General features: G+C 44.9%; 1 protein-coding gene across 1 annotated transcript; it reads right to left on the bottom strand.

Annotated features, from left to right (window-relative positions):
* Positions 1-1,458: 1,458 nt before the first annotated feature.
* Positions 1,459-7,213, bottom strand: LOC123119283 (K(+) efflux antiporter 3, chloroplastic). Its single transcript, XM_044539028.1, has 18 exons — positions 6,624-7,213; positions 6,427-6,528; positions 6,235-6,315; positions 5,757-5,858; positions 5,350-5,427; positions 5,027-5,095; positions 4,861-4,911; positions 4,404-4,517; positions 4,203-4,304; positions 3,982-4,116; positions 3,619-3,800; positions 3,393-3,531; positions 3,238-3,309; positions 3,056-3,157; positions 2,806-2,967; positions 2,604-2,693; positions 2,338-2,499; positions 1,459-2,218 (listed from the first exon to the last, which is right to left on the bottom strand). Exons 1-18 carry the CDS (start codon positions 6,984-6,986, stop codon positions 1,985-1,987), a joined length of 2,340 nt encoding a protein of 779 aa, XP_044394963.1. The 5' UTR covers positions 6,987-7,213; the 3' UTR covers positions 1,459-1,984.
* Positions 7,214-21,792: the final 14,579 nt, after the last annotated feature.

The following is a 21,792-nucleotide window of genomic DNA, read 5'->3' as shown; positions in this document are numbered from 1 at the left end:
TTCCCCCGGTACGCGAGGGGTGAGGTGGAAGGGGTATGCCCGACGCCCTTCAGGAAGGCATGGCGGCGCCCACGGGCGTCACCGCGTCGGTGCCGGCCCTGCCGACAAGGATTTCTCCCGACCACCCACCAACCACGACCCCAGACGATCCATCCCGCGCCACCAAACACACCGCCCATCAACTTGCGCCACCACGGTCGAGCAGTCTCCATCGTTGTCTCACCATGGCAAACAAAACGGGACCGACGGAAACAAGATGACGCAACCAGGAACCAGGAGCGGCAACATCAGCAGCCTCGCGGGAGGGGACATCCTCCACCGCCCCCGACGGGATCCGGCCGGACGCAGCACAGGGGCAAACCGGGCCACCCCCGGCCCAGCCGAGCCCGAAACGGGCTCGCGAAGCCCCCGTCGCCGCGCTGCAGAAGGCGAGCCACCATCGCCACCACCCCCAGCACGAGTCACGCCCCCGACCCGCCGGAGACGCCGCAAGCAGACCGGGCCAGGCCCGCCCATACCCAGATCGAGCCCAAAAGGGCCCAGATCTGGGCCGGGGAGGCCCGCCGCGAGCCACCGCGCCGCCCCGCCGCCAAGCGGCCGCGCCACCGCCCGCACGCCACCCAGCACTCCGCCGCCCAGGGAGCCGCGCCGCCGCCGGATCCATTGTCGCCGAGGAGCACCCCCGTCGGCCGCCGTCCGCCCGAGCCGAGGCGCCATGCGGGGGGGGGGGGAAGGCCGGGGCCGCCGCCGCCGGCACCACGTGGGCAAGGCCCGGTGGCCCAGGCCGACGGCGGCGGAAGGGAAGGAGGGGAGGGGAGGGCTGGGAGGGGCGACGAGAGCCCCAGGTCGCCCCGCTCGGGGAGGCGACGCGGGGGAGGAGGAGGGGAATGGTCCTTAATACCAACCTTCGGCGTCCGATATTCAAACATCAAACTCCGATAGAAAAAGAAATTTGTATGTGTGCACCACAAACGCAATATTCGTTTTCAGTCCAAAGACATGCAACAATATCACAACATTTCAAACCTATCATGTAACACTCTTTGTCTTCCCTATGCAACAAATCATTGTGAAAACTGATTTAACTTATGCAACATAGAAACAAACATGCGCAACAACATGAAAACAGCTTTGAAGCATGAACATAGACATTGGCAGCAGACACCTAGAATTATTGCAACATACCACAAGTGTGTATGCGATAAAACATAGCCAACCTTGCCACATATCGACACTTCCATTTTAGTCTGCTGCATGCAGGTCTGCCTCCATTGTCAGTTTATCACACCCTCCGGCCTTCCATGCCTGCAGAGGTTAACTATGCATTTTTTCAAAAAAAAAAAACATTATTAATGATGCATGGTACTCATTCAAATCTTGCGAGTAGCAAGATTTGAACTCCTTAGTTCCTGATCTTTTACTCCAGCTGCTATCAATACAAAGAGCCGAGCAAAGCAATGCTTCAAGTTCATTCAGAAAGTTCAACTTGTCGCGGCAAGGACAAACCGTTTGGTCCAGTATTATTATACATTCACTAGTTTCTGCGTGTCTGCATGTACATTTATTTTTTACAGGAATTGTTTGGCCTACTGTCCTAGTAGTATACAACAGACACAAATTAGAGAAATGTGATACAAATAATTATCTAGCCATACAGGTTACTTCTGCTTGCACAAATCACCCTGCCAATAATGCTTTTCAGGGATTCTGAAATGTTGATACTTCAATTTCTAAATGCCCGCCGAGAATTCAAATCACGGCTATAAATCTCAATCTGCCCAAATTGGCCTGCCCGGTTTCAATTTGCGAGCTGCAAATCTCAGCTCGCGCGATGCGGTGTAATCGTCATATCCACAGATTGTGTGCCTCCAGGTTTCAGTACTTCAGTCTCCAGATGTGCTGTACAAAGAGAGCTATTACCTATGAGAAAACCACAAGTTCAGTGCCTTCGCTTCATCACCCGTACAAAAACTGGTCTGGTCCATCATCTCCTTGCTTCCGCTGGAGGCTCCACCGTTTCCTCGCCGTCAGCGGTTTCCAGGAGACAATATTTGACACCGTCTTCAGATTCATTTTTGGTGTTCAAATTAGGCATGGGATTCTCTGGAGTCGTTTTTATCACCCGTACCTCCGGGCGACTGCTTAGACCTAGCGATTGCTCCCGGGGAATCATTCCGGAACCGTTCCCATTGGACTCGACCAAGTCCGATACCCTAACCTGCAACAGGTATTTTATTCAGGTCATATGGGGAAGTGAAGCATCATGAAAATAAGAACTACTAATCTGTAGGGAGTGTAATATTAGAGTCGGTTTTGAGCACTAATGATTTTATGAACCTGAAGTGACTCCATGGTAGTAGTTTCACGAGACTCGACGTTGTTGAGTGCCTCCTGAGCTTGTAACTCCATCGAGTCCCTCACAAGCTTACTCAGGAAAGATACATCATCAGACATGACACCCAGCCCTTTCATAAGCATCGAGCCGAGTTGCAAGCTAGTCTGCAGGAAGGGGTCAACAAAAGAAAAGAGTTGATGCAAATTTTTGTTACACATATCCATACATAAGGAGCTTCTCAGTCGATGCAAACGTGTTTCTATATTACCTCAGCATTTTCCAGAACAACATCGGTCGCACCTGCTTTCCTTAAATCCAACAAATGAGACATGTCTTGAGCCCTAACATACACGGGAACCTGGGAAAGCAAAAGGTATTATGAAAGCATTCGTTTGTTCACAATGCATTTATAACAAGTACTATGTGCTAACTTGATAAATAAATCATGAGAAATGGATCATATATTTTACCGCAGGAAAAGCTTGTCGCAATCTGTCGACAGACTCGACTGTTTCTTCCTTCCCGGTATACATGATCATGACAGCTTTAGGAGAAGATATGCCAGCAGATTGCATAACGGCGGGGCGCGAACCATCTCCATATAACACTGGAAATCCTGATTTTCTGGCTGACTGGTAAGGAATGAAGACAGATGCTTTAGTTTAACATATGTATGAAGACGCATCAACTATTAATACCAAATATTCTCTTAATGTCAACCTTTACAACAGCAGGATTTAGATCAAACGCGACATACGGCCATCCTTCTGTATCTCGCTCGAGCCCGAAAGATAATGGTGCAGCCAAAAACTTTGCAAGGACCTGTAAGAATATTACGAGGCATATGATATAACAGTTCAGTGGCCAGCTTTAACAACAAAGGAAAATATGATGTAATATACCTGTCCCATCTCTCCAAAGCCAAGAATGACAATAGGTTCAGTCGCACCATAATTTGCCTCCTCAGCTGGTTTCTGTAAAAGATTGCCTTAAGAATTCACGAAAATAGGCAACAACCATGACCGTTGTGAGTGTATAAGACATGGCAGTCACGTACTACTTCTTTTGTTTCAGATCTCTCATCAATGATTCCTGCTGCTTTTCTTCCAAGGTCATTCAGTAACGGAGTTAATGCCATTGACAGCACAACGACGATAATGAGCAGCTTATTCAGCTCAAGCGGTAGGACGCCAAGCCTGTTTCAATCAAAGTACCAAGGGCTGAAAACAAGATGTCCGAGAAGACAAGAACAATATAATGGAAGACTTGTAATAAAAACTGACCTGTTTGCCAAAGAAAATACCACGAACCCAAACTCCCCTCCTTGAGAAAGCAGCAATCCTATCCTTACACTCTCTTGAAAAGTTAGTCCGACTCTTGTTGCTAATGCAGTAGTTATCAATGTCTTGATTGCAATAAGGCCAGCCAACAGCGATAGAACATTAGGCCACTCACGGATGAGAAGCTGCAATAGAAGGAGAAAATACAAGGTGTGTTGATAAGAACCTGCAATATGTTCCACTGAAGAAGATAAATAATGGGGCAACATTACTTTCAAAGTGGTTTCTCTTTGATGTACTGCCAAGTTAGACACATGAGACATTAACTAATGTTCACCGATATAGATGATGGCAATGTTGTTTAACCTGCATGTCGATAGAAGTTCCTGTTGTCACAAAGAACAATCCAAGGAGCAAGCCTCTGAATGGTCTTATGTCAGCTTCTATTTGCGTACGGAAGTTTGTTTCTGCAAGGAGGGCCCCAGCCAGAAAAGCACCTAGCTACATAGGACACAAGTTCAACAATCAGCAAATAATAAAAACTGGAAGAGCATAATCTATATTTGATTTCAGAATTAAAAACTTACAGTGTCACTAAAGCCCAACCACTGGGTGAGAAGTGAGGTTCCTGAAACGGTGAGAAGGCAGAGGGCAACAAATGCTTCTGAGCTCCTCGACTCTGCAACAAACTGCAGGAAGGTTTAACCAATAATCATTTTATCGAACATCAAGAGCTGATTGAAAATAACATACAAGCTTGTATTCAGAAAATTTATAAAATAAAAGACCTCAAAGATGCGCCTGATGAGATATTTCCCTCCAAGTGAAAGTATGCCAAGTCCACCCAGTGCTTTTAAGCTTTCAGCTAGTAGCATAGGCCACACACTTTGCTCCACAACATTCTGCGATAAAATGCATAATAAATACTGATGATAACCTAATAGATAAAGCGGAAACTCATATGTTGTGAAGGCAGAGCTGCATTTTTCATGCTTAGAGACCAATACAGTAGTTCACTAGGTAGGGGAACATAACAAGAATAAATATTTGCAAACCATTTGCCAATATTACCTGGCTACTCGCTCACTAAGGCAAATCTCATGCAGTGAACATTTTCCAAGTTATTACACAGAATCCTTAAGTCCTCTTAGTTAGATTATGATGTGATGAGAAAGTCTATCAGGTTGATATTTTTCGAACAACTTTCATGCAGGCTAATATCTCAAGTGCTAACCTTTTGCATACCTGACTCTCTAGAACAGGGAGTATGACCAAGAGAGGAACAACGGCAATATCCTGTGTATCAGCAGAATACATACTGGAATTAATACACCGTTTACTCTTTGGAAAAAAATCTTTAAAATGGACCATTTGGAGAAAAGGAATGGGAAAGAGGGCTTCGGTTAATCACCTGGAGGAGGAGGATTCCCAGTGTGGCCGAACCAAATCTTGTTGCAAGCTCACCTTTCTCAGCAAGAAGCTGCATACAAAATCCACAAGCATTGCACGTTGTTATCTTGTGCAGATCCAAAAAAAGAGGGGGGGGGGGGGGGGGGGGCATATTTTGTGTACTAAGAAATTTAGCTGTGCTATTGTAGCAGAGGTAGTTGCAATGTACCCAATATGGATAAGCTCTCATTGAAAGGTTCATACTTGAAAAAAGTGTAACGATATAAAAAAAATACCAGAAAACAGCTGATACATTGCTAGCCAGTGAGTACAATTAGTGTGTACCTGAAGAACAAAAGCAGACGAAGATAAGGAGAGGGCAGCTCCAATCACTATTGCTTCGTCGACACTCCTGATATTCACCTGCATATGTAGATCCAAATTAAATGTAATTATTAAATAGAATAAACAGCTGAGTTAGTATTGATAAGCCAGACAATTTTAGCAATACACGTATCAAGAAAAAAAATTGAGATCACAAATTGAAGAATAGTTTGTGTTATTGGTAAATATTTCAACAATGCATACTTCACGCCCCCGAGAGTATAAGCAATCAGAATAAGAAAGTGAGGAACCATTGGTAGAATATAAAAGGGAAATGAGATCACATGGAAGATTGTTTGGAAAACAATTTCTGCCTGTGTAGAAATACAGGTCACATAACTTTTTTCCGGTTTAAGAGCACTCCTTACCAGGTCAGGTCTTGAATTAAAGAGGAACTGCAGGATTCTTGTTCCAATAGCACCATTAGGGGGAAGCTCAAATGCCGCAAAGGCCAGCGTTGACAAAAGAACCTTGAGAATAAATTGAAAGGCATAAGATCAGTTCCCATGGAGTATTCCAAAATTCTACTTGAAAGTCATCAATGAACAAAACCATAGAAATACGCTGGTGCCAGGAAAAGTTCAGTTCCACAAGTGCCAAGAGAACCTTGTGCCTAATAGCAGGGCATGGCTTGGACAATAATTAATGAGATTAGAATGTACTCCTAGTAGCAATTTGATTCACACCAATCAATACAGATACTTCCATTTGTCAATGCTTATTATTGGAGTCAGTAAAACTACTCTGAACTAACATGAGAAACCGATGACAGATGATAGGTTGGTAGAAATAGTACGGTTAGGATAATGTTATAATAGATCAGTGAGTAAGCAATGCGATGCACACCTGAGGCAAACCGATCCCGAAGGCGAACTTGGCAAGGGCTTTGAGGCGAGAGAGGGAGAGCTCCAGCCCCATCTCGAACAACTGCAGTGCAGAAGAGGCGGAGCGGCAAATCAATCACTCAATCCATCAGTTAATCAATCAATAACGAATCATCTGAATTCCTGATGAGGCCGAACTGGTCAGAAGAAGTACCAGGAAGAGGATCCCCCACTCGGAGAGGAGCTTGACGTCGGTGAGGTTCCTGATGAGGCCGAACTGGTTGAGGACGACGCCGGCGCAGAAGAAGCCGAGGATCTGCGGAAGGGATCAACACGGGAGATATATAATGTCAGGAGGCGCGCGGAGCGGAGGCGGCGGGGAGCTAGCGGAGGCGCGGAGCGACACTTGACCGGGCTAGCCTTGACGACGCGGAAGGCGGGGACGACGAGGACGGTGACGCCGAGGAAGGTGAGGGTGTCGAAGCCCAGGTCGTTGATCACCTCCACGGCGCTGGCGATCTCCACGCCCACCCCCGCGCGCACCCGGAACGCCCGCCGCCCCCTCCTCGTCGTCGTCCTGATCATCGTCGTCCTCGCCGCCGCCTCCCCGAGCCCCAGGCGAGATAGGGAAGGCGACGCCGACGCCCTGCTCCTCCGGCGCGGCTGGACCACGCAGGCGGCGACCGACGTGGACGCGGCCGTCACCCGGGACCGGGAGGAGGACGCGCAGCGGCAGCAAGCGGGGAAGCACCCCGCCACCGCCGCCGCCGCCATGGCGCCAGAGCAGTTGGCTGCAGTGTGAGGCGAGGCGTGTGCCGTCCGGTGGGTGTGCGCGCGCGGGAACTCGGGAGCCGGGAGCTATCCGTTGGGAACAAGATAAGGAGGCGTTTGAGGCGGAGCGGAGCGCCGCGCGGGGTCTCCTCCGCCTCTCGCTGTCGCGCCTTCCCGCGGCCACGCTCTCTCTCGCTCGCCGGTGGACTGACTTCCTCCTCCCGCTTCGCCAGCCACAAACATCTTACCACAAGCACTGCTTGGCTTGGTAATTTGATGAGTGGATTACCACCCTAAAAGCATATTAATCCAACACATGCATTATAAGAAAACCATCAAAAGAGGATGAAAATACAGTCCGGTCCAAGGGAGCCCTTCACCCCTCTCCATTCCACACGTACCGATGGTGAGCCGATGTCGCCGTCGCTCGAGTTCCGTGTCGTCGCCGGAACAAGAAAGTGGAATCCATGCAGGCAGACGGGAAGTGGCGGTGATGTCGATGTTGAAGGATCCACGGCCTGGAGAACAAGAGGGTGTTGGGTCGATCAGACCTAGACATCCATGCGAGTCAACGGGATAGCCAAATCGGCGCCATTGCTACCAAAGCACCACCGGCCCAACAAAGACGCAACAACTACCACTCTGTCTCCAGAGGAAAAGGCAAACATGTCCGTCCGAAAATAGTTGTTAGATCCGACTGTTGGGTAAGCAGTAATTTCAAAAAAATTCCTACGAACACGCAAGATCTATCTAGGTGATGCATAGCAACGAAAGGGGAGAGTGTTGTTTACCTACCCTCGTAAACCGAAAGCGGAAGCGTTATGACAACGCGGTTGATGTAGTCGTACGTCTTCACGATCCGACCGATCCTAGCACCGAAGATACGGTACCTCCACGATCTGCACACGTTCAGCTCGGTGACGTCCCACGAACTCTAGATCCAGCTGAGGTCGAGGGAGAGTTTCGTCAGCACGACGGCGTGATGACGGTAATGATGAAGTTACCGACGCAGGGCTTCGCCTAAGCACTACAAAGATATGACCAAGGTGGAAATCTGTGGAGGGGGGCACCGCACACGGCTAATCAATCAGCTTGTGTGTTCTAGGGTGCCCCTTGCCCCCGTATATAAAGGAGCAAGGGGGAGGCCGGCCAGCCCTCAAGGGGCGCGCCCCCAAGTAGGATTCCTACTAGGAATCCTATTCCTAGTAGGTTTCCAACAAGGGAAGGAAGAGGGGGAAGGAAGGAGTAGGAGAGAGGGAGGGAAAAAAAAGGTGGGCGCCGCCCCCCTCCTGTCCAATTCGGACTCCACAAGGGGGGGGGGGGCAGCCCTAAGGGCCCCTCCTCTCTCTCACACAAGGCTCATGTTGGCCCATTAGTTCCCCTGAGGGTTCCGATAACCCCCGGCACTCCGATATTTATCCGGTGACCCCCGAAACTCATCCAGTGTCCGAATAACATCGTCCAATATATCAATCTTTATGTCTCGACCATTTCGAGACTCCTCGTCATGTCCGTGATCACATCCGGGACTCCGAACTACCTTTGATACATCGAAACACATTTAGATACATTAAAACTGAGCACTTTTCCAGCCCTCTCAGACCATCAGCGTTCTCGGCCGTCCGATCGTCATTTTTTAGCCTTTTCAGCCGTCAGATTAGCTGTGAATCACGTCTAATCTGGCTCCGTTCGCTAACAAGGATGTGTCGCTACTCTGGTCACTTTTTTGGGTGTCGATGGTTATGTTGGGCCTAATGGGCATGTAGCCCCCTCATTCGCGTAGGGCCTCAGAAAAAAAATAAGCGTTTCCTCCCATTCCACCCTGACCTTTCTTCTCTCGTTTAATTCCCATCCCAGATCTCTCCTCTTCTCGTCGGCGAAACAGGTTGCGCCGCCACAGATGCCATTCCGTATGGCTTGCAGCCCCTCGCGGTACTGCCTTCATGGTGGAACGAAGCCTCCATCTTCGCCCAATCATCGATGTCCTCCTTCTCCGGTATTTCCCTGAAGATGCAGTAGTGAGGGACTCTGCCTCGTGGCGGAGACGAGTCCACTTTCTGACCGGCGGAGGCACTACACCGCTGCAGCCTGGACCAGATTTTTCGTACGAATCCTTGGGTTCGCCATCGCCATCTCGATCTCCCGATCCTATGATCTATAGTCCTCGAGCACGACACCGCCAGATCGAGCACCCTCCGTAGGTACTCGCGGACATCGGGGAAGATTTGGCCAGGGCGTGCATCATTTTGCTGGACAGGTTTGTTAATCTACACCGACCAGTTTTGTACATCACAAGAAATCTGAACAGGAAGTTTTCAAACTTGAGTAACTGGATTTCATTGATTCAAATGATAATCTTGTAATCTGTACAGAGTTCCTGTGATTTCTTACCCAACTCATCTCCATACAGACGTCCTGGACTGATTGTAATTCTATTTCGGAAGAAAATATACAATCCATTGTTTCACTATTAAGGCTAGCATCAGGAGGTTGTTCATGTCATCAAAACGTGCAACAAGAATATGAGCCCAACAGAAATGAGTTATTTTTGCATTGACCGAAAGTGCAACTACACTGCAGCTTCTTCAAGGTATGAAAATAAGCATGTCGTCTCATACACCCAGTGCTTAATCTATCAATTATATCCTAAAGATATGGGTTTACCAGTGTACGAAGTTCATCTTATTGGGATTTAAAAAAAAGATCATCTTAGCAGTGTTAGCCCCCTAATTTACTCTCTATGGAACCCTTTCTTCAATTAAGGGGTGGTATCCTTTAAAAGAAATGTATGACATGGAAGGTTGAGTTTGTGTTCTTTATGGAAGTATCATCACAAATGATAGGGAAAATTGATATTGCCAGCACGTAGATCAGAAAACGTTCCAGCTAAGAGAGCTGCCATTAGTTGTCAAAAAATTATTATTGTCTTTAGTGTCAATGAAAATTGTCTTCTTACCGGAATCCTTCCATTCTGCAATCTCTTTCCGCTTAGGTTCATGTTACCTACACATATATCATATTCAGGGCATCTAGAAGTGCAAGCTGCAAGGTGTTCAGAATACAGCAATAAATAAAAGGACAGTTAGAGAGTAAAAGTCCCAGGAGCAATACAGGTTAAGATATATGAACAGGTTGATCATTTTGTAATAAATTTTCGATTCCTACCATGCAGTTAGTCCATAATGTTTTACCTGTCTTGCCCATGAGATACCAGAAATGATTATTACCTTGGATATACTCTTTTTATTTCATCCTCTCAAGTGAATGAAAGAGTTTATACTATATGTAAATTTTATGGTTCTTTCCCTATTTGTAGGAAACAATAATAAGTTGAATGCAAGGTAACAGAACATGCATTATTATTTGGAATGAAGGTCCCCTTGATTCTTAAGACCTTTAGATGAGTGCTTGTTCAATATTTCACGGGCCTTCATTTCTAGAATGGTCTTTTCCTTACATTATATTTTAGAATAAACAGTTCTTACATTTTATCGGGATTCATGCAAGTTTAATGCTTGAAGTGATCTACATTTCTACAGTTGTTGTTCAGGAACCCATGTTTGCATTTACTTGACTGTTTAATGCTTCCATTCCAACATGGATGATATTTTGGCTAGCTGAAAGCAGATAGTGTATGCTCCATGGAGAAGTTCCTTTTGCTTTTCTGGATCAGCAAACACTATTAAATAATTGTGCCTACCTTCTTTGTGATAGCGCGCTATAGGTTAGACTCAGTTTGAACATTTTATGCAAGTTTTATGTACGATATATAAGATGTTGGGTAACATCTTTTCGGCAGCTCTACACATGTTGATACTCTCCTATCCTAGCATGTGTACTGAAATGTTAATTAGAGAGTTATGGTAAACCTGCAGTGTGCTATATGTAAATTAGTTGTGTGCCATGTTGAGAACTTGCTTTCTTGGTTCTTAATCTTAGGATTTCTCGCCTGGTTCTATTGGCAAGACACCCTGCCGTGTCACTTTGCCTCTAATATTTCACCATTCTGTCAGCAAGATGGATGGCCGCAGCAATACACATCTTTATTTTCTCCACCCACATGCTCTTGTTACACGTGACTATATGTCCATAACATTGTATCTCAGTGTTGGCCATGGAAATTCATATCGTTGTCATCTAGGTGATCTATATTTTAGCTGCAAGGTCAGCCTCAACAGTCAATGGGAGGTTATCCCTGCTAAAATATTCATGTGGAAAATGGAAAATAATAGTTCTCACGATTTGACTACCAAAAGTATTAGTTCCAAAGTTGTTTTGTGTGTGCAGGCTTACCTGAGTCAATCATCAATTTCAATACGCTTGGAAATGCCACAATGATTGCTCAGAATAAGTGAAACTATTGGATGCTCTCAAGGAAAGCGACGCTGAAGAACCAAGTAAGCGGGCTGCTCAATCATGAGCCATGAATTACCTTAGCAATGTTGTATTTATTTTGATTTTTTGAGCTAAAAGGTAATCGGTTATTAAATTGTGTCCGAGGGAACTTGCGTATTTGAATTAAGGACATCAAATGGAAGCATATGGGCTTTCTCAACTAGATGCTATTACTAAGGAATAATCAACTCTACCATTACTTAAGAAATAAACATATACAAATATATGTGCAAATTCCTACCATTTTATTGTCAAAATGAGCGGGCACGGCAACGCGTGTCATCCATGATCTAGTAAACTCATAATACCGATCGTCACTGAACGTTAAGCGTGCGGACCCTACGGGTTCGAAAACTGTATAGACATGACCGAGACTCATCTCCGGTCAATAACCAATAGCGGAACCTGGATGCTCATATTGGTTCCTACATATTCTACGAAGATCTTTATCGGTCAAACCGCACAATCTCGTTACCGGCAAGTCTCTTTACTCGTTCCGTAATGCATCATCTCGTGACTAACTCATTAGTCACATTGCTTGCAAGGCTTATAATGATGTGCATTACCGAGAGGGCCCAGAGATACCTCTCCGACAATCGGAGTGACAAATCCTAATCTCGATCTATGCCAACTCAACAAACATCATCGGAGACACCTATACAGCATCTTTATAATCACCTAGTTACGTTGTGACGTTTGATAGCACACAAAGTGTTCCTCCGGTATTCGGGAGTTGCATAATTTCATAGTCATAGGAACATGTATAAGTCATGAAGAAAGCAATAGCAACATACTAAAGGATCAACTGCTAAGCTAACGAAATGGGTCAAGTCAATCACATCATTCTCTAATGATGTGATCCCGTTCATCAAATGACAACACATGTCTATGGCTAGGAAACGTAACCATCTTTGATTAACGAGCTAGTCAAAGTAGAGGCATACTAGCTAGTGACACTCTGTTTGTCTATGAATTCACACATGTATTAAGTTTCCGGTTAATACAATTCTTGCATGAATAATAAACATTTATCATGAAATAAGGAAATAAATAATAACTTTATTATTGCCTCTAGGGCATATTTCCTTCAGTCTCCCACTTGCACTAGAGTCAATAATATAGTTCACATCGCCATGTGATTTAACACCAATAGTTCATACCTTTATGTGATTAACACCCATAGTTCACATCGCCATGTGACCAACACTCAAAAGGTTTACTAGAGTCAATAATCTAGTTCACATCGCTATGTGATTAACACCCAAGAGCAATAAGGTATGATCATGTTTTGCCTGTGACATAATTTTTTTAGTCTACGGGTCTGCAACATTCAGATCCGTATGTATTTTGCAAATTTCTATGTCTACAATAATCTGCACGGAGCTACTCTAGCTAAATGCTCCAACTTTCAATATGTATCCAGATCGAGACTCAGAGTCATCCAAATCGGTGTCAAAGCTTGCATCAACGTAACTCTTTACGACGAACTCTTTATCACCTCCATAACCGAGAAATGTTTCCTTAGTCCTCTAAGGATAATTTTGACCAATGTCCAGTGATCTACTCCTAGATCACTATTGTACTCCCTTGCCAAACACAGGGCAGGGTATACAATAGGTCTGGTACATAGCATGACATACTTTATAGAACTTATGGCTGAGGCATAGGGAATGACTTTCATTCTCTTTCTATTTTCTGCCGTGGTCGGGTTTTGAGTCTTACTCAACTTCACACCTTGAAACACAAGCAAGAACTCTTTCTTTGACTGTTCCATTTTGAACTACTTCAAAATCTTGTCAAGGTATGTACTCATTGAAAAAACTTATCAAGCGTCTTGATCTATCTCTATAGATCTTGATGCTCAATATGTAAGCAGCTTCACCGAGGTCTTTCTTTGAAAAACTCCTTTCAAACAATCCTTTATGCTTTCCAGAAAATTCTACATTATTTCCGATCAACAACATGTCATTCACATATACTTATCAGAAATGTTGTAGTGCTCCCACTCACTTTCTTGTAAATACAGGCTTCACCGCAAGTCTGTATAAAACTATATGCTTTGATCAACTCATCAAAGCGTATATTCCAACTCCGAGATGCTTGCACCAATCCATAGATGGATCGCTGGAGCTTTGCACACTTTGTTAGCACCTTTAGGATCGACAAAACCTTCGGGTTGCATCATATACAACTCTTCTTTAAGAAATCCATTTAAGGAATGCAGGTTTGACATCCATTTGCCAAATTTCATAAAATGTGGCAATTACTAACATGATTCGGACAGACTTTTAAGCATCGATACAAGTGAGAAAATCTCATTGTAGTCAACACCTTGAACTTGTCAAAAACCTTTTTCGACAAGTCTAGCTTTGTAGATAGTAACACTACTATCAGCGTCCGTCTTCCTCTTGAAGATCCATTTATTTTCTATGGCTTACCGATCATCGGGCAAGTCAACCAAAGTCCACACTTTGTTCTCATACATGGATCACATCTCAGATTTCATGGCCTCAAGCCATTTCGCGGAATCTGGGCTCATCATCGATTCCTCATAGTTCGTAGGTTCGTCATGGTCAAGTAACATGATCTCCAGAACAGGATTACCATACCACTCTGGTGCGGACCGTACTCTGGTTGACCTACGAGGTTTGGTAGTAACTTGATCTGAAGTTTCATGATCATCATCATTAATCTTCCTCACTAATTGGTGTAGGCATCACTGGAACTGATTTATGTGATGAACTATTTTCCAATTCGGGAGAAGGTACAATTACCTCATCAAGTTCTACTTTCCTCCCACTCACTTCTTTTGAGAGAAACTCCTTCTCTATAAAGGATCCATTCTTAGCAACAAAGATCTTGCCTTCGGATCTGTGATAGAAGGTGTACCCAACATTTTCTTTTGGGTATCCTATGAAGACGCACTTCTCCGATTTGGGTTTGAGCTTATCAGGTTGAAACTTTTTCACATAAGCATTGCAACCTCAAACTTTAAGAAACGACAGCTTACCTTTCTTGCCAAACCATAGTTCATACGGTGTCGTCTCAACGGATTTAGACGGTGCCCTATTTTAACATGAATGTAGTTGTCTCTAATGCATAACCCCAAAACGATAGTGGTAAATCGGTAAGAGACATCATAGATTGCACTATATCCAATAAAGTACGGTTATGACGTTCGGACACACCATTATGATGTGGTGTTCCAGGTGGCATGAGTTTGTGAAACTATTCCATGTTGTTTTAATTGAAGGCCAAACTCGTAACTCAAATATTTGCCTCTGCGATCAGATCGTAGAAACTTTATTTTCTTGTTACGATGATTCTCTACTTCACTCTGAAAATCTTTGAACTTTTCAAATGTTTCAGACTTATGTTTCATCAAGTAGATATACCCATATCTGCTCAAATCATCTGTGAAGGTCAGAAAATAACGATACCCGCCGCGAGCCTTAACACTCATCGGACCGCATACATCAGTATGTATTATTTCCAATAAGTCAGTTGCTCGCTCCATTGTTCCGGAGAACAGAGTCTTAGTCATCTTGCCCATGAGGCATGGTTCGCAAGCATTAAGTGATTCATAATCAAGTGATTCCAAAAGCCCATCAGCATGGAGTTTCTTCATGCGCTTTACACCAATATGACCTAAACGGCAGTGCCACAAATAAGTTGCACTATCATTATTAACTTTGTATCTTTTGTCTTCAATATTATGAATGTGTGTATCACTACGATCGAGATTCAATAAACCATTTATATTGAGTGTATGACCGTAGAAGGTTTTATTCATGTAAATAGAACAACAATTATTCTTTGACTTAAATGAATAACCGTATTGCAATAAACATGATCCAATCATATTCATGCTCATCGCAAACACTAAATAACATTTATTTTAGGTTCAACACTAATCCTGAAGGTAAAGGGAGTGTGCGATGATGATCTTATCAACCTTGGAATATCTTCCAACACACATCATCACCTCGCCCCAGGGGCGGATCCAGCGTGGGGTCGTGTAGGGTCGATCGCCCCGGGTAAAATTTTGAGACCTAGGGTACCTCTAATGCTTTTTCCAATGGCCGCCATGGGCAAGAGAGCAGCTCTCGTGGTCTCGTGTAGACATGTACGTTCAATCGGCGGAAGTTACAAGCAGGAAGAAGAGAAGATAACGATTCGCCTGAGTTGTAAGATGGGCCAATGACTAAGGCCCAAGTGCACGTGGCTATATGAGCCCATTATTTTCTGTAGAGTTTTGGCATTCCCAATTCTCTCGATATATAGGAAACCAAATCGGCCAACACGTATTGCACGATCACGCCGCCCTCCTACCGCTTCGCCTCCATGACGAGGCGCTCGACGCTGCCGGTCCGCATCCTCACCGCGGCGTTGCCACGGTCCTTCCCGATCAGCCAAGAGAGAGAGCAAATAGCAAGTTTGTTCATTCTCCCCTAACCTTCTGCTCTCATGCTTCTATATTTCTTTAATTTCTTGTTACATTGGCCTAATTCTTGAAATTTAATTAGCAAATTTGATGCTATACTAACCTAAGAAGATGAAGCAGACATTATATTATTTTTTCGTCACATCATATATATTGTGCCTTGAGAATGAAACTACTTTGAAATATTAATTGTATTGATCATCTTGCCTGTATCCATACTACTTGGTCAATTAATTTTGCTGATTGTCTTCTTTCAATGCATCGTGGTTTCAAAATTTTGTTTTGTACAAAAGTCCGCCCCGGATAACTTCAAATCCTGGATCCGCCACTGCCTCGCCCTTAACTAGTCTCTGATTATTTTGCAACTCCTGTTTCGAGTTACTACTCTTAGCAACTGAACTAGTATCAAATACTGAGGGGTTGCTATAAACACTAGTAAAGTACACATCAATAACATGTATATCAAATATACCTTTGTTCACTTTGCCATCCTTCTTATCCGCCAAATACTTAGGGTAGTTCCGCTTCCAGTGACCAGTCCCTTTGCAGTAGAAGCACTTAGTCTCAAGCTTAGGTCCAGACTTGGGCTTCTTCACTTGAGCAGCAACTTGCTTGCCGTTCTTCTTGAAGTACCCCTTCTTCTCTTTGCCCTTTTTCTTGAAACTAGTGGTCTTGTCAACCATCAACACTTGATGTTTTTCTTGATTTCTACCTTCGCCGATTTTAGCATTGCGAAGAGCTTGGGAATTGTTTTCGTCATTCCTTGCATATTATAGTTCATCACGAAGTTCTAGTAACTTGGTGATAGTGACTAGAGAACTTTGTCAATTACTATCTTATCTGGAAGATTAACTCCCACTTGATTCAAGCAATTGTAGTATCCAGACAATCTAAGCACATGCTCAGTGGTTGAGCTATTCTCCTCCATCTTGTAGGCAAAGTACTGTCAGAGGTCTCATACCTCTTGACACGGGCATGAGTATGAAATACCAATTTCAACTCTTGGAACATCTTATATGCTCCGTGGCGTTCAAAACATTTTTGAAATCCCGGTTCTAAGCCGTAAAGCATGGTGCACTAAACTATCAAGTAGTCATCATATTGAGCTTTTGTCAAAACGTCCATAACGTCTCCATCTGCTCCTGCAATAGTTCTGTCACCTAGCGGTGCATCGAGGACATAATACTTCTGTGCAGCAATAAGGATAATCCTCAGATCATGGAGCTAGTCCGCATCTTTGCTACTATCATCTTTCAACTTATTTTTCTCTAGGAACATATCAAAAAATAAACGGGGAACAACATCGCGAGCTATTGATCTACAACATAGATATGCAAATACTATCAGGACTAAGTTCATGATAAATTAAAGTTCAATTAATCATATTACTTAAGAACTCCCACTTAGATTGACATCCCTCTAATCATCTAAGTGATCACGTGATCCAAATCAACTAAACCATGTTCGATCATCACGTGAGATGGAGTAGTTTTCAATAGTGAACATCACTATGTTGATCATATCTACTATATGATTCACACTTGACCTTTCAGTCTTAGTGTTCCGAGGCCATATCTGCATATGCTAGGCTCGGCAAGTTTAACCCGAGTATTCTGCGTGTGCAAAACTGGCTTGCACCCATTGTATGTGAACGTAGAGCTTATCACACCCGATCATCACGTGGTGTCTCGGCACGAAGAACTGTCGCAACGGTGCATACTCAGGGAGTACACTTATACCTTGAAATTTTAGTAAGGGATCATCTTATAAAGCTACCGCCGAACTAAGCAAAATAAGATGTATAAAAGATAAACATCACATGCAATCAAAATATGTGACATGATATGGCCATCATCATCTTGTGCTTTTGATCTCCATCTCCAAAGTACTGTCATGATCTCCATTGTTACCGGCATGACACCATGATCTCTATCATCTTGATCTTTTATCAACGTGTCGTCACATGGTCGTCTCACCAGCTATTGTTTTTGCAACTATTGCTATCGCATAGCGATAAAGTAAAGCAATTACATGGCACTTGCATCTTATGCAATAAAGAGACAACCATAAGGCTCCTGCCAGTTGCCGATAACTTTAACAAAACATCATCATCTCATACAACAATTTATATCTCATCACGTCTTGGCCATATCACATCACAACATGCCCTGCAAAAACAAGTTAGACGTCCTCTACTTTGTTGTTGCAAGTTTTACGTGGCTGCTACGGGCTGAGCAAGAGCCGTTCTTACCTACGCATCAAAACCACAATGATTTTTCGTCAAGTATGTGTTGTTTTAACCTTCAACAAGGACCGGGCGTAGCCACACTCGATTCAACTAAAGTTCGAGAAATTGACACCCGCCAGCCACCTGTGTGCGAAGCACGTCGGTAGAACCAGTCTCGCGTAAGCGTACGCGTAATGTCGGTCCGGGCCGCTTCATCCAACAATACCGCCGAATCAAAGTATGACATGCTGGTAAGCAGTACGACTATTATCGCCCTGTCGGTGTACAAAAGAAGGGGCACACCTTTGTACCCCTTTACCTGTGCACGGGCAGTCGGAGCCGAGCCCACGGTCGCACCAAGCAGAACAGGGGAGGTGAGCCAAGGTAAGACCAAAGCCCAAGACAGCCAGAGCAACGCCAAGGCCAAGACCACAAAGAGCAGAGGGACGAAGAAGGTTCCCCCGGCAAGGCCCTTGCCGGGGCAGCCTCAGCAGCCCCGGCAAGACCCTTGTCGGGGCAGCTGGCCCCACACCAACAGAGCGAGCCACCCTTGAGCCCACGGTCCCCAATGCCATCATCCACGTGGGGCCAGGGCTCGGGAAGGCACCTCTGTGGTGGCATGCAGATCTTTGTGAAGACATATTCAAGATCAGATGAGGATTAGAAGACGACGATCCTCGGCAAGATCCTTGCCGAGGAAGGCCACCAGACCCCGGGCAAGGTCCTTGCCGGGGACGACAGCGCGCCACGGCAAGACCCTCGCCAAGGACGCCAGCAGGGCCACCGCCAGGCCCGCACCAACCAAGTTTCTGCCGTCGTTCGCATGCAGCTGCCAGCTCAACCAGCTGAGCAGGCACCTGCGTGGCAACATGCAGCTCCCGGGCCAACTCGCCAAGCGCCTGCGTGGCGGCATGCAGATCTTCGTGAAGGCTCCACCACCGCACCACCTCAGCTGCCTGCCTGCCTGCCTACATGGCACCGCATGCCTCACTGGCCAGGGCGCGTGTCGAAGCGAGGAAGAGCGGCGACGGACGAGACGGGCCTCACCCCCGTCCCCGATAAAGCAAGGGGACACCTAAGCTGCGCATTAAATGCGTCTTGTCCTGTAATACGAGCGATAAGCTCATAGCACTGTGCGCCTTTCCACCTCCTGTGTGCCACTGTGGCAGCCCCTTTCGACTATTAAAGGAGGCCCATGGCATACTGGAGAAGGATTCAGCTCTTTCGAACCACGCACTCACCACAGCTAGTTCGAGAGCTCAAGAACTCTCTGAAATACACCCACCAAAGCAGGACTAGGGTTTACGCATCCTCGCGGCCCGAACCTGGGTAAACGATCCTCATGCTGGCTACTGATCCTCCTCTTCTTGCAACCCCGCGCCCGGCAACCATAGTAGGGATTCTTGTGATCCCATAGGTGTCGTTTCCCCGACACGCCCACAACTCATTTGTGTTCTACTCGTGCATATAACATCTATGCATAAACCTGGCTCTGATACCACTGTTGGGGAACGTAGTAATTTCAAAAAAAATCCTACGCACACGCAAGATCATGGTGATGCATAGCAACGAGAGGGGAGAGTGTAGTCCACGTACCCTCATAGACCGTAAGCGGAAGCGTTATGACAACGCGGTTGATGTAGTCTGATACGTCCATTTTGCATCATGCTTTTATATCGATATTTATTGCATATTGGGCTGTTATTATACATTATGTCACAATACTTATGCCTATTCTCTCTTATTTTACAAGGTTTACATAAAGGGGAGAATGTCGGCAGCTGGAATTCTGGGCTGGAAAAGGAGCAAATATTAGAGTCCTATTCTGCACAACTCCAAAAGTCCTGAAACTCCACGAAAGTTATTTTTGGAAATAATAAAAAATACTAAGCGAAGAAAATACCAGAGGGGGCCCACACCCTGGCCACGAGGGTGGGGGGCGCGCCCTACCCCCTGCGTGCGCCCCTGCCTCGTGGGCCCCCTGGTGGCCATCTTCTGCTATATGAAGTCTTTCGTCCGAGAAAAAATCAGAAGCAAGCTTACGGGACAAAACTCCGCCGCCACGAGGCGGAACCTTGGCGGAACCAATCTAGGGCTCTGGCGGAGCTGTTCTGCCGGGGACACTTCCCTCCGGGAGGGGGAAATCATCGCCATCGTCATCACCAACGCTCCTCTCATCGGGAGGGGGCCAATCTCCATCAACATCTTCACCAGCACCATCTCCTCTAAAACCCTAGTTCATCTCTTGTATCCAATCTTTGTCTCCAAGTCTGGGATTGGTACCTGTAGGTTGCTAGTAGTGTTGATTACTCCTTGTAGTTGATGCTAGTTGGTTTATTTGGTGGAAGATCATATGTTCAGATCCTATATGCATATTAATACCCCTCTGATTATGAACATGAATATGCTTTGTGAGTAGTTAGGTTTGTTCCTAAGGACACGGGAGAAGTCTTGCTATTAGTAGTCATGTGAATTTGGTATTCGTTCGATATTTTGATGAGATGTATGTTGTCTCTCCTCTAGTGGTGTTATGTGAACGTCGACTACATGACACTTCACCATTGTTTGGGCCTAGAGGAAGGCATTGGGAAGTAATAAGTAGATGATGGGTTGCTAGAGTGACGGAAGCTTAAACCCTAGTTTATGCGTTGCTTCGTAAGGGGCTGATTTGGATCCATATGTTTCATGCTATGGTTAGGTTTACCTTAATACTTCTTTTGTAGTTGCGGATTCTTGCAATAGGAGTTAATCATAAGTGGGATGCTTGTCCAAGTAAGGGCAGCACCCAAGCACCGGTCCACCCACATATCAAATTATCAAAGTACCGAACGTGAATCATATGAACGTGATGAAAACTAGCTTGACGATAATTTCCATGTGTCCTCGGGAGCGTTTTCCTTCATATAAGAAATTGTCCAGGCTTGTCCTTTGCTACAAAAAGTATTGGGCCACCTTGCTGCACCTTATTTACTTTCATTACTTGTTACCCGTTACAAATTATCTTATCACAAAACTATCTGTTACCGATAATTTCAGTGCTTGCAGAGAATACCTTGCTGAAAACCGCTTATCATTTCCTTCTGCTCCTCGTTGGGTTCGACACTCTTACTTATCGAAAGGACTATGATAGATCCCCTATACTTGTGGGTCATCAAGAATGTTCTTTCGCATTAAGATTTTGTGCATCCAACCCTGAAAGCGCATGACAACCTTTGCTTCCCTCTGCGAAGGGCCTATCTTTTACTTTTATCTCTTACCCTTATGCAAGAGTCACGGTGAGCTTCACCTTTCCTTTTTACATTTTATCCTTTGGCAAGCACCTTGTGTTGGAAAGATCCTGATATATACATACATACATACATACATATATATATATATATATATATATATATATATATATATATATATATCCAATTGGATGTAAGTTAGCATGAACTATTATTGTTGACATTACCCTTGAGGTAAAAGGTTGGGAGGCGAAACTATAAGCCCCTATCTTTCTCTGTGTCCGATTAAAACTCCATAACCACAAGTATTGCGTGAGTGTTAGCAATTGTGAAATACTAAATGATAGTTGAGTATGTGGACTTGCTGAAAAGCTCTTGTATTGACTCTTTCTGATGTTATGATAAATTGCAATTGCCTCAATGACTGAGATTATAGTTTGTTAGTTCTCAATGAAGTTTCTGATTCATACTTTCCATTGTGAGTAGATTATTACTTGAGCATAAGAAATCATATGA

The sequence above is a fragment of the Triticum aestivum genome, chromosome 5D (assembly GCF_018294505.1).
Source record: "Triticum aestivum cultivar Chinese Spring chromosome 5D, IWGSC CS RefSeq v2.1, whole genome shotgun sequence".
NCBI classification, from domain to species: domain Eukaryota; kingdom Viridiplantae; phylum Streptophyta; class Magnoliopsida; order Poales; family Poaceae; genus Triticum; species Triticum aestivum.
Note: the sequence above shows the minus strand (reverse complement) of the source record. Positions and strands in the feature narration are given on the sequence as shown.

Bases quoted from the DNA above. Each gene is read 5' to 3' on its own strand.
- LOC123119283 (XM_044539028.1), bottom strand. From the start codon at position 6,986: ATGGCGGCGGCGGCGGTGGCGGGGTGCTTCCCCGCTTGCTGCCGCTGC. The intron at 6,316-6,426 runs GTACTTCTTCTG...TCTGCACTGCAG, and splicing joins AGTGGGGGATCCTCTTCCTG to TTGTTCGAGATGGGGCTGGA. The intron at 3,310-3,392 runs GTACGTGACTGC...AATCTTTTACAG, and splicing joins GATCTGAAACAAAAGAAGTA to AAACCAGCTGAGGAGGCAAA.